Source organism: Hoplias malabaricus, chromosome 10 (genome assembly GCF_029633855.1).
Source record: "Hoplias malabaricus isolate fHopMal1 chromosome 10, fHopMal1.hap1, whole genome shotgun sequence".
Lineage (NCBI taxonomy): Eukaryota > Metazoa > Chordata > Actinopteri > Characiformes > Erythrinidae > Hoplias > Hoplias malabaricus.
Window position 1 is genome coordinate 5918187 of NC_089809.1, and position 13586 is coordinate 5931772.

The 13586-nt window shown below is 40.9% G+C and overlaps 1 protein-coding gene across 2 annotated transcripts; it reads right to left on the bottom strand.

Moving 5' to 3' along the window:
- Positions 1-170: 170 nt before the first annotated feature.
- LOC136708416 (C-X-C chemokine receptor type 3-like) lies at positions 171-11329 on the bottom strand. Of its 2 annotated transcripts, none has more exons than XM_066682952.1 (3): positions 11192-11329; positions 6571-6933; positions 171-4398 (listed from the first exon to the last, which is right to left on the bottom strand). In XM_066682952.1, exons 1-3 carry the CDS (start codon positions 11195-11197, stop codon positions 3613-3615), a joined length of 1155 nt encoding a protein of 384 aa, XP_066539049.1. In that variant the 5' UTR covers positions 11198-11329; the 3' UTR covers positions 171-3612. The 2 variants fall into 2 exon arrangements, with proteins under 2 accessions (XP_066539049.1, XP_066539050.1); XM_066682953.1 differs by lacking the exon at positions 11192-11329 and adding an exon at positions 7895-7901.
- Between the last annotated feature and the right edge of the window lie 2257 nt (positions 11330-13586).

A 13586-nucleotide genomic window follows, 5' to 3' on the forward strand; every position in this document is an offset into this window, starting at 1 on the left:
CTTTGTTCCTCTGAGTGTTGCATCCTCCTGTTGTGAGAACTACTGTCTTGACACCATTGACCTTAGGTTTCTCAAAGGAGTTTCCGCCTTGGATCAGTGTAAAGTGGCTTTATGACGACATTTATTGTGAAAAGCATGGTATAAATAACATTTAACTTAACTGGGTGGTTAGTTCCTTTATAATTTAAGATTTAATGGTTAAGACCCGGGTGGCATGGTGGTGCAGCAGGTAGTGTCGCAGTCACACAGCTCCAGGGACCTGGAAGTTGTGGGTTTGAGGCCCGCGCCGGATGGCTGTCTGTGAGGAGTGTGGTGTTTTCTCCCTGTGTCTGTGAGGGTTTCCTCCGCGTGACTGTCTGTGAGCAGTGTGGTGTGTTCTCCCTGTGTCTGCATGGGTTTCCTCCAGGTGACTGTCTGTGAGGAGTGTGGTGTGTTTCTCCCTGTGTCTGTGAGGGTTTCCTCCAGGTGACTGTCTGTGAGGAGTGTGGTGTGTTCTCCCTGTGTCTGTGAGGGTTTCCTCCGGGTGACTGTCTGTGAGGAGTGTGTTGTGTTCTCCCAGTGTCTGTGTGGGTTTCCTCCGGGTGACAGTCTGTGAGGAGTGTGGTGTGTTCTCCCTGTGTTTACGTGGGTTTCCTCTGGGTGACTGTCTGTGAGGAGTGTGCTGTGAAACCTGAAGCCACACTGGCCTTTTGTGGACAAGATTGGTGACCCCTGGACGACCAACAAAATGGCACAGAAACAGATGAGCTGTTGTCTCTGACTTTTCATCTACAAGTGGACAGTGAGTGGACACAGTGTTTAAAAACTCCAGCAGCACTGCTGTGTATGATCCACTCATTCAAGCATACACTAACATGACACCACAACTTTACCTCTGAGAATGATCCACCATCCAAATCATACTTGCTCTGTGGTGGCCCTGACCATTGAAGAACAGGTAAAACAGCTGTAGGACACATAGAAATAGTTCCTGTTCCAGTTATATTACTACCAATGAAGTCACTAACCGAAATCTGTTCCAAAACACCATATTTAAGTTTTAAACCCCACAGTTTCATCAGAAAGAAACCATCATTAAGCTATTTTTAGTAAGAGCTTCTACTGAAACACCACAGTGATGTCGAACCCGAGTGGTGATCTAATGGTGAAAAACAAAACCGAGTCCCTATCAGCTGACTGTGACTCATCACATTCTTTGTGCACTTACTGTATCTGTAATTTCCATTCTTCTATCTGCCCTTTCCACCTTACATTTCCAGGCTTATTGCAACGTAATGCTTATTATTCAATAACTGCACAGCCCCAGTGACCAAAGAAGAACAGTGAGTGGGCTGTTACCACCTTTGTCTCTAGCCTGGGAACATAGCCAAAAGTTTGTGGACACTGGTTCATGCAACATTTAATCTGAAATGAAGGGTGAGTTTTGATCCATCATTGGTTTAGTAAATAAATAGTAATATAGCCGACATTTTATATTATGTACACACACATATCAAAAGCAATTAAAACAGAGACAGCTGCACATAAAAACAGTTTTATTGATGTTTTCACTCCACTAACGCTGACACGTCCTTACAGTATAAAGAAATTAAATACGGCTCCAATGTTACCATAAAAGACTCTGGGTACTTATTTGGATTACAGTGTGAACACACACTGTCAGATTTTGGATGGGTTTAATGCTATCACTATGGAAATTCCACTCATGAGCTTAGAAATAGGTCTTTTTTAAAGAGCAAATAACAGCCTGGAAGACCCTATGGGAAAATCCCAAAGTTGTTGAATCAGTCCTTTCACCCAGGGTGGAGACCCCCTCAGCTAAAAGAGCTTATGCAATCTGGGAAAGCCACCTTAACTCTAACAAAACAGAACAAGCACATGACCCAGTGTTAGGAAACACAGTGAAATGACATAGGGCACTTTTAGCAGAATCTTCCAGAAGAGTTTAAAGCATGACACACAGTCGTCTCCCTCACAACAACTGAAGTGCTACATATTTCAGAATACTGACAACAAATAAATACTGTATTTGGCCATAATATAACAGGTTAAAATGGCAATACATGCTACAGAATGATATTAAAGTGCAAAAAAAGGAGAATATATCTCCCATAGTAGCCTTGCTACTTTCTATCCTTTAAAAACATTATCCTTAAAGCATTTGTAAAAAATTTAATTCTCCCCCTGAGGTGCCTTTGTTGCAGCTGTTTGAGGTCACATACCCACAACCGCCGCCATTTTTTAAACTTCTAACCGTAATTTTGTGGCAATTTCTTTAACATCAGGTTAATGTAAATAACCACTGTTTTGATTGGCTCCTCAGTTATTTACCGAATAGTATTTATCAAAGCAATACAGACACATTCCTCATTGATTAAAGTTAGAAAGGGCAAGGCTACATTCCTTAAGCTGAGTACGTGAGACATGTGCATGGTAACATACAAAAAATAAATTTAAAAAGTACATATATAGCTTAGTGTCCATAGAGGGTATGGACCAGGGAATGTTTTGGGTTTTCCATTTTATGGGCCCTTTAATATGACTTTAGCATCACCCTTTGTTTTTGTTTTTTTTCTTAGTTTACATATTACACCCTGACCACCATCAACACTCACCATGACACCAGTAATTGCATTTAAAAAATTGATCATAGCTACAGATACAACAGATTGACTGATATAAAAACTCCAAAATATTCTTGAAGTATATATTCTATATAGTAATATAATAACTGAAATTCTGGCACATACATACTCTGTACCTCATGCCTGCCCTTTTAATAACTAGAAATGAGGAAACTTTAAAAGAAGAGACCATCAATTTTCCTGTGATCCATCCATCCATAAGAGCTTATCCAATTCAGGGTCATGGTGGGTCCAGAGCCTACCTGGAATCACTGGGCGCATGGCAGGAATACAACCTGGTGGGGGCACCAGTTCACAGGGCAACACACACTCACTCACACACTCACAGCTATGGTCACTTTTGAGTCCCCAGTCCACCTACCAATGTGTGTTTTTGGACTGTGGGAGGACACTGGAGCACCCGGAGGAAACCCACGCAGACAAAGGGAGAACACACCACACTCCTCACAGACAGTCACCCAGAGGAAACCCACACAGACACAGAGAGAACACACCACACTCCTCACAGACAGTCTCCCGGAACGGGACTCGAACCCACAACCTCCAGGTCCTTGGAGCTGTGTGACTACGACACTACCTGCTGCGCCACCCTGCCGCCCTTTTCCTGTGATCATAAACTCAAAATTACTACAGATTTCACTTATCAGCAACTTGCTGATATACAACAGTGACCTTGATTAACCAGGGAGTTGATTCGTCTCCAGCATTGCTGTTATTTACAGCCATGTTACAAGGCAATATCAGACACATGGTGTACAGTGTTTTGCATAAAGCAAGTTATATGTTTACCAAGTTATTAGCGTCACTACTTTTCCAACAGTATTTGACGGTCACATTTGAAACGTGGTTTTAAACATCTTTTGCAAGAAGCCGATGCTGATAAATCTGCTTAATGTTAAAAATGTCAGATTTTATCTGCCTATCGGTATCAGTCTTAGCTCTCAATACAATCTCTTCATTATGTACTTTAGTCACATCTCTGTATTTCCTCTGATCTCTCACTTAATTTTAGCTGGATGATGGAGTCTCCTTTGTCACTCATTTGGGTCAGTGGACCTTTCTCTTCAGGTGATTGGGGGTCACTTTGGTCCAACTCTTCAGAGTGCCACATGGAAAAATTCCTGCTGAGCAGTGAGCAACCTCCACACCTCAGGACTTTTAACACCCAGTGTCTGAATTTGCAGGACATACTAAAGTAGACGAAAGGCTTGAGGCAGCACTGAAGGAAGGCCACAACTGCTGTGAAGTACACTGCTACCCCCTTCATCTGCCCATCCACATCAGACGAGCCCTGTAAAGTGTTTATCAGGAGGGCGATGTTGTAGGGTGTCCAGAAGATAAAGAAGACCACTACCAAAGACAGGACTGTCCACTGTCCCCGCTGCTTTTTATTTACCCGAGAGTCCCTCTCTTTCTGATTCTTCAGGAAGATGCAGGAGAGGCAGATGAGCAGCACCACGACTGGAAGCAAGAATCCCACAATGTGGAAGATAAGTCTGGATGCTAAATATTTCGATTTAGTCAAGTACAGATGGGCGCACTCTTTTTTACCCTCCCTATTAGAGTTGCTAATGACTTTTAGGTAGAGCAAGTCAGGGACTGAGAGGAGCAGAGACAAAATCCATATGACCAGACAACTGAGGTGGACAAGCACAGGCTTCGTGCGAGTGTATTTCTTCACTCCATGGAAAATGGAAAGGTAGCGCTCCACGCTGATGGAAACTAGAAGGAAGATCCAAAAGTAGAAATTGATCTGGAGAGGAGAGAAAAGAAACAGCTTAGTCTAAAAAATAGAACAGAAAATGTGGCTCGTGTTCAGAAAATAAAGAACAAACAAAGTTTAGCGTTCAGCAATGGTCTTAAACTTTAACTGTGTAATCTAAAAGAAGACCTAAGTACAGTTTGTAGAGGCTGAGATGTTGAGAGGAGTATTGGGGATGGGAACATTAACTCTAAAGATCCATTCACACCAGATATTTGCAGTTTTCGTTGTTCTGCGATACTGAAGGACCCAGAAAATTGGTAACACGAACTGTCAATTTTAGAGCTGTCAGCTAACAAACTCGCTAACTCAGTAAAAAACAGTGAAAAAACAGTAAAAAATAATAATAGCAATAATAAGTTATTGTTATAATAATTATAAGTCTTATAATAATAACACTCTATCTACAAGGGGGACAGATGAGGTAGGAGTGTCTAACAGAGTGGACAGTGAGTAGACATTGTTTTTAAAAACTCTATCAGCACTGCTGTGTCTGATCCACTTGTAACTGCCCAACATACACTAACACAACACTGCAGTGATGAGATTAATCCACAGCCCAAATTATACATGTTTAATATTGGTCCTTAGAAGTTCCTGACCCTTAAAGAATAGGTTGAATGTGGGGGCTAACAAATATGCAAAAATAGACATCAGTGTGTAAATGTACAATTACACATTACAACTATATTGTTGGGCACGGTGGTGCAGCAGGTAGGTGTCGCAGTCACACAGCTCCAGGGACCTGTGTGTGGTGTGTTCTCTCTGTGTCTCCGTGGGTTTCCTCCGGGTGCTTCGGTTTCCTCCCACAGTCTAAAAACACACGTTGGTAGGTGGATTGGCGACTCATAATTGTCCCTAGGTGTGAGTGTGTGAGTGAATGTGTGTGTGTCACCATGTGATGGACTGGCGCCTCCTCCAGGGTGTGTTCCTGCCTTGCGCCTAGTGATTCCAGGTAGGCTCTGGACTCATAAGCGGTTTCAGACAATGAATGAATGAACTATATTGTCAGAGGACCTGAGAGAACGAACAGTGAGGTCATTTTAATTTTATGGCTGACTAGGCTAACAGCCATTTAATCTAACCTGTTGACTGACTGTGCACCAGGCTGCCTTGCATTTATATGAACCTCCACCTTCAGGATCACTGCAGACACAGCAGCAGCACTATTGTATGAGGGTGGTGAATTTGCATGTAAAAGTCCTTCAAACATGAACTCAGCTTGGAATTTCACTTGCAAAATTACAGACAACGCCCTGGATGTCTGAGGCGCAGAATTGTTCATTGCAGTGAACTCTATTAAAAAAATGGGATTTTGCTCTAATGTCTAATGTGACTGTCTACGTCTTAAAGGGGGGTGTCTTTCACTGTGGGGAAATTCAGTTCTCTCTGGTTTGTTTATGAACAGAAGCTCCACATCTTTTAAGGTGAAATAATATTTTGAGAAGAACAATGACTGTTGTTTGTACATTTTAACTTAAAATTTTTTCCACTCTTTGAATTACCACAGAGAGTCATTTGTAACTCGAGTTTTGTAACACTAAAGTTAATGCTGTTCGCCGTCTCCTAAGTTTGGAGACTTTTTAAGGGTGTTACACTCATTAGTTCATTATCTGTAACCCTTATGGGTCCAGAGCCTACCCGGAATCACTGAGCGTAAGGCGGGAATACACCCTAGGGGGCGCCAGTCCTTCACAGGGTGACACACACTTACATTTACGGACACTTTTGAGTCGCCAATCCACCTACCAACGTGTGTTTTTGGACTGTGGGAGGAAACCCGAGCACCTGGAGGAAACCCATACAGACACAGGGAGAACACACCACACTCCTCACAGACAGTCACCTGGAGGACTTATCTTGTAGTCTGAGAGTATCTGACGTGAGTTTCTTTCTGCTCAGTGAGCACAGGGGTTTAAACACTGGTTTACACTGGTGTATTTTGGTGGGAACTGTCTGTGAACTAACTGCACTGGGACAGTTCTGACAATGGGACACCCAAGAAAATGTCTGCTCCCCTGGACAGTACCCTAACTACTGAATAAGGGAGCTCTTTGTGAGACTGATTGAACTTCTAAGGGTCTTGCTAAAGTGGCTACACTGCAGAAAATCTGCCTAACAGTCAAATTCACTATGACCCTCTTAAATCTCGCCTTCACCCACCTTAAACAGAGCTCCACTCAGTTTACAGAGGCCCAGGCCAAAGATCCACTCATTGGCAGCCTCCACAGCCCAAAGAGGAACGGTCAACAGCAGGAGGACGTCCGCAATGCTCATGTGAAGGGTGAGGATGTCTGTCACGCTCCAGCTCAATCTTTTCTGCCACAGGATTACAAGAACCAGCCCCTGACTCAGCAGTCCTACGACCATTGCCACTGCATACAGCACCGGAACGAAGACTGTCACGGAAGGCTCAAAATTACCCAGAGAGGATTTTTCTTCTATATACTCATAGTCTCCGTAGTCGAAAGTGGAGTTGTGTTGAAAAAAGCCGTCGAGGTCCAACTCCATATTTGATACGTTTGCCTGAAATAAGAAAAAAAAATACAGATTTCTTCACTGAGGTGATGTTGTTTTGGATATGACACTCTGCTAAAAGGCATCAGTATGCTGTCCTCATACTATGACAAAAACTCATTGTTTCTACTGTCCATGTCACTGTCACTGTCCATGCCCTCCTGACCATACAGGAACACTTTGTAGTTCTACAATTATAAACTGTATTACAACATTTGCTCTACACACATGATTTGCCACTTTTCCTGTTTTTCAGTGGTCCAGCTGAATATTATGACTGTTATGAATGTTATGATCAATGTATTAATATTGTCTTTACTAAAGCAGCCCTGAAGGTCCAGTTCTGTTATTATATTCAAATCCTTAAGCGTACTTCTGTATTTGTATGGATTGAAAAAAAATGTGTAGGCCAAACCTTTGACTTAAAACAATTTTAAATCTATATCTAAGTAGAGTAAAATATCCTAAAAATTTAAAGAAACCATTTTCAGTGAACTGCCTGGTTCCTATCAACAGATGAGCATTACAGATTGAACTATGTTCAAATATTTAACACCTAAACTTATTATATTTGAGATATTTTCAGAAGGAACTCCCCTTTAAAGAAAGTTATGTTAGTTCTGAGAAAGAAGCAGAAGTAAAAGTAGAATTGGCAAAAAAAACCCTCAAGTCAGACACGTGAAAACATCTAAAAAAATACCAACAGAAGGGTGAATGCTCTTATAAACTCAAGCACCAATTAGCATTGGAAATGGAGTTTGTTAAATGCTATGTTTGGAATGATCATTGTCTAAAATTATAGGTTAACCCTGTAAACAGCAGCAGTAACAGTAACGCAGCTGTGAAACTGAGTCCCCAGAAAGGAAAGCAAAAGTCACTAGGCTAAAAAATGAGAAAATAACACAGGTATAAACATTATATTAAAGTCCCAAGTTAACAATAACTAAGCAAACGTAAATGTACTTCCTACCATCCTCTGGTCCTGTTCCGCTGTGTATGTCAATAATGAAAGTTTTTGGAGGCTATTTGATCTTGAAAATCACATGGTTGATTTTCACAACAGTATGAAGAGGAGTTTCCACCATTATGTGTGATCAGCTGATCCCTTACGATAAACCCATGAGATATACACACACGCACACACACACACTGAGTCAAGCATGATGTAAACACTCCAGCCAAGCACACAATATGAAAGTACCTCAAAGGTAATTTTCACTTATTAATCTATTCTTCTTCAGGCAGTTTGTTCCTATTTACTTCTGCTCTTCTGGGAAGTCATTAGGTGAGAGTAGATAAACATTAGTGAGAACTAGGGCTGGACGATATTGCCACAATTTATATCACGGTATATTTCTTAGTTTCTGTCGGTACAATATAATTCCGATAGTGATATGGACAATAAAGATGGCAAAGATAAGTTGCCTCTTGGCTTTGTCAAAATCAATATGTTAAACTAACTTTAAAATCAAGTGCAATGAACTAGAGTGGCATGGTGGCGCAGCAAGTAGTGTCACAGTCACACAGAGGTTGTGGGTTCAATTCCCGCTCTGGGTGACTGTCCGTGAAGAGTTGGTGTGTTCTCCCTGTGTTTGCGTGGGTTTCCTCCCACAGTCCAAAAACACACGTTGGTAGGTGGATTGGCGACTCAAAATTTTCCGCAGGAGTGTGTATGTGTTGCCCTGTGAAGAACTGGCACCCCCTCCAGGGTGTATTCCCGCCTTGCGCCCAATGATTCCAGGTAGGCTTTGGACCCACCGTGACCCTGAACTGGATAAGGGTTACAGATAATGAATGAATGCAATGAACTGATGGCAGTGCCCTGTAATGAATGACACCAGGTGGAAAATATAAACCAAAACGTTTTAGCATTTTGTGTGTGCGCAAATATCCCTCCCGCGAGCACAGAGAGAGGAATCGAATTTACTGATCATAATCTCGCTGTCTTTTGTTTGTCCTTGAATGTTTTTTTACACTCTTCATTGTAAAGTTTCCCTGATGTACCAAGCTCATTTCCTCTGGCTCTTTCTAAGCTCCAATCGATTTTCCACACTCAGGTCTTGAAATCAGTGGGTTTTGGCTGATTGGGGGCGGGATCAGGGACATTTCTCTCAATGAATGTTATTGGCTGATGTGTCCTGCTTTTATGACTGCTCATCTCACACTGCATATGACCCACATACTAGGAAAACTCTTCCTGGTTCACGGAGCTGCTATTTTCCCCAGGATCTAGAGCCATAGACAAACAGAGTTGGGACAGTGTCGTAATCCACTGTTTACAGTTTGTAGGAGGTTAGGAGGTTTCTCCTAATATGCGGATCATATATATAGTCTATGAGGCAGGCAGTCACAGAACCAGGACACATCAGCCAATAACATTCACTGACAGAAACAGGAAAGCTCTCCTGCCTGATATTGGTTATTCTTGTTATTAGTGTCCCAAGCATGTAGGCCAGAAAAAACGATTTGCTTGTCCTCTTGTGTTTATGATTATGTAATCATTTTTAAAGCACTCCAAGACTCCTCCTAAGGTGTAAACGTGTATGAAAATATTGTTCTCAGTGAACATTTAGGTAGTGAGCTTGTGCTGTTTCCATGTATTTACTTAATAAGAGTAGGACTTGGAAATGTTACTCACTGACTCACTGATTTCAACACTTATTTGGTCATTTAAATTATGTGGTTTATTGCTAGCATTCATTAGTTTGATAATGGTGATATTTTTGTCATTTTACTCACAGCAAAAACAGTTAATTTAGAAAATCAAAAATGTTTATTTATTTTTGAAGTTGTTTGTCTTGAGTTTTTATCTCCAGTTCAGATCAGGGTCAAGACTGAAAATTACTATCATAACAAAATTATTCCAGCACTAGCTACCTGAATATTTTTAATAATATATATTTTCACTCTGTAACTCCTAACTAGGATGCTGTTTGCTTTCTGTGTATAAAAAAAAGAGAACTGTGGTGAGCTGGTTTATTACACCCTTCCGGTGAAAGTAAGTGAGAAGGTTGTGTTCTGAGGCTATCTTCTTGCTTGACATAATCATTCACTTGCCAAATTATGTACCAATATTCAAAAATGGCTAAAATACCGGCAATCACCTTAAACAGGCAAAGCTCACTAGTAAAACATTTTACAAAAAGAGAGCAGAGATAGTAGTTTATCTAAAAAAAAGACATGTAAAATATAACTTAGCTTAAAAACAATAAATCTTGTTATTAAAACAAGACACTGGTTTTGCAGTGACTAAACAAGCTAGCATGGAAGCTACAGTATCTTTGTCAGAATATTTAGCTCACTGTATGATAAAACATATCAGAATCAATATAAGCAAGTCTACCAGAGCTTACTAACAACTTATATTTGCAGGATGCTAACTGTAGAGCATAGGTTTTCATTATTTGTTAGATTTATTCACCTTTGGTGGAAAGGCAATTTCAGAAATTTGATCAGGCTACATTCACTTCTCATTGCTCACTAGCAGCTCAACACAGCTACACAATTTCACACACTCTTCAGAGAGCCAACAATGTACATGTCACTTTGATTAATGTTATTAATAATATCCAAGTAGATTACTGTCTAATTACAGAGTAAGAAACCTCAAGTATGTTGACCTGAGTTTACCCAGTAAGTTTAAGTTTAAGTTAGCCTGGAACTCAACACCATTCCTGGCCAGGAATACTTCTGGAATATTTCATAACATACAAACATTTTCTTTTCCGCTTTTCCATTTTCATAACAATACAAGCCTAATAATAAATCCACAATAATAAACCTGCAAAAAGCCTTAGATTGACTAAGAAGTTTGTGATAAGTCAGAGATTATTTCATAAGCATGCAGTAAGTCTCAATTTATAATGATAAATAATTTAAGTTTATACAAATAGCCTGTGTGTTAAGCCTGTGATATATTAATAAGATTATAATAAGCCTTTATTCATAAGCTTACAGGCTAATAAGCAGGGGTTGAATGGTCAGTTTTAACCCTTGTTATTGCTTAGCCTGATCCATTGTCTGAAACCAAGCAGGTCTACTCAAGCTTAGTTACGTGATGTAAACAGACCGTTCACTTCCATTACATTAGTACGCTTGCTTTATTTATATTCATTTATAGACATCTTGAGTTGAAAGGAGGGAAAGCAAAACTGTAACTCCAACTGTAACTTTCGAATTTCAGTAAAACTATCGCTTTAAATGCTGCGCAGGAAAAAACAAGCAACAGCTGTGCAACTTCAAAGTGTTAAAGGAAGGAAGGACTCACCGCCATTCTGTCTTCTCTCGCTCTCCCCTGCAAGAAGTGGTATTAATCCTGAATTCAGCAGTTGATAAGGAAGTATAGAACTCTCTCAGTTCTCCAAGAGATTGTGCCTCGAGTTTCCACAGCTAAGTTGTTTCGCGCTCTATCTCTCTACCAATCTCTTTCTCTCTATATCTCTATCTCCTTGCTCCTCCTCCTCCTCCTCGCTCATTTACTTTCTTTTCTCTCTCTCTCTCTCTCTCTATCTCTCTCTCTCTCTCTCTCTCTCCAGTACAAGCTCGCTGTCTCTGTTCTCTCAACTCCAGAGTCCAATATTAGATCCATGAGTCCTTATCTTCTTTTAAGACCCACTTTTATTCTGTAGTTTTCTTGAACTGTGATTGTGAAGTGTGTTTTGTGTCTGTTTTTAATGTTGCTCTCTTTTGTGTCCGAGTTTGTCTTAGGAAAGTGCTATAAAAATAAAACTACTGCCCACACAGAAGTACATTTACTTTTTGAATTATATACTTTTTTAATGTATGAGTTTGATGGAGGATGGTTCTCAACACTACAGTGACTCTGATGTGGTGGTGACGTGTTAATGTGTTGTACGGGTATGACTGGATCTGACACAGCAGTGCTGCTGGAGTTTTTAAACCCCTCAGTGTCACTGCTGGACTGAGAGTTTTCCACCAACAAAATAATATCCAGCCGACAGCGGCTTATTGACTTCTGGTGAAGGACTAGAGGATGACCAACACTAACAGTACTTAAGTCAGAATTTCAAAATCATCAAAAATGTCCAGGATATTGCTGTCTGTAAGCTTCCCCAAACACATTTCTTGCCATAAGCCCTAAATTCTTTATTGAAGGTGAGAAGGCGCGAGGGTTGAAGTGTTCATGGAATTGGGACACACTCGCGCCGCTTTAGCGCTGTAGGTCCTCAGGTCACCGCGGAGCAGCTCAGTGTTTTACAGGAGCCTCCAACAGAAATGTGGTGAACGTTGTTGAGGTAATATTTATCATAGTCTCTTCTTTATGTTTGGAGAATGTTTCTGTGACACAGCCTTTTGTTTTCTACTATATATTTAACAAACAGAAAGTCATCTTGTCTGGTCCTATAACGACACAAAACCACCGTTACTAGAGGTGGGCGATACCGGGAGTTTTGGTATCGATCCGATACCAAGTAAATACAGGGCCAGTATCGCTGATATTGATACCGATACCGCTAGTCTTCACCACGTGTAGGTGCGGAAGCAAAAGACAGGAGCAGGGGGCAGGTGTGCTCTGCGCTGACTCACCCATATGGTGTTATTTTTGTGTCAAAATTTTGCACGTCTCTGATGTCTCTGACCTACGCACTCGCTCCACACTTACAGCCGTTACAAAGTGCCTCAGATTCAGCATCAGAAACTTCAAATGACAAAGGTAATTTCTGATTGGATGGCTTGACTGCCAAGTGGGTCAGAGACATCGCGCGTAGGACAGTTAGAGCAAGATGTGTAGGTTGTAGTGTGCGTTCAAGAAACCTCCTTGCTCGCTTAAAATATTCATGCATGCTCGCAGAAACATTTTTGCTCGCTCAAAAATATCCGCGCGCTCTGAGAAACCTTCTTGCTTGATCAAAAATTTTCAGCGTGCAGAATGGTGGCACAAAAATAACGACATACACCCACAGACTTTAGCGGGAGAGAAAAAAAGCTTGAGTATCGAGCTTTATCCACGAGTATTGATCAATACCGATACCAGTGTTGGTATCGATATTATCGATATTTGGATTGATCCGCCCACCTCTAACCGTTACTGACTTTCTGACAAGTAAATTACATCTGCACAGCTTTTTGTTTAAGTTTACATGAGGTGTTACTCAACATAAACAAAGCTGAATTAGCAGTTTTAACAGCGAGACCCTTATAGAAATGTAAAAGTCAGTGTATCTAGCAGCTAAATATCTAGTTCCCAGTGATGCTCTGTTCCTTTATCAAGTATAGACAGTTGATGACATCATGGTGCTTGGTTTTAGAAATGTTCAAAAACTTAAATGTTAAAATGTTATCTTGTTGGTTTCTGGTTAAAGGAGTTGCTTTAATGTCATCTCAGCACAGTGCTTCAGTTTTGTAGCTTTGTATGAACAGAAAATAATCAAACACACACTGTCAGCATCTGAAAAGATTAACTATTTTTATAGTTTGTTATTCATTCATTCATTGTCTGTAACAGCGTATCCAGTTCAGGTTTGTGGTGGGTCCGGAGCCTGCCCGGAATCATTGGGCGCAAGGCAGGAACACACCCTGAAGGGGGCACTAGTCCTTCACAGGGCAACACACACTTTTGAGGTTTTTTTGGACCATGGGAGGAAACAGGAGCACCCGGAGGAAACCCATGCTGACAACACACCAAACTCCTCAAAGACAGT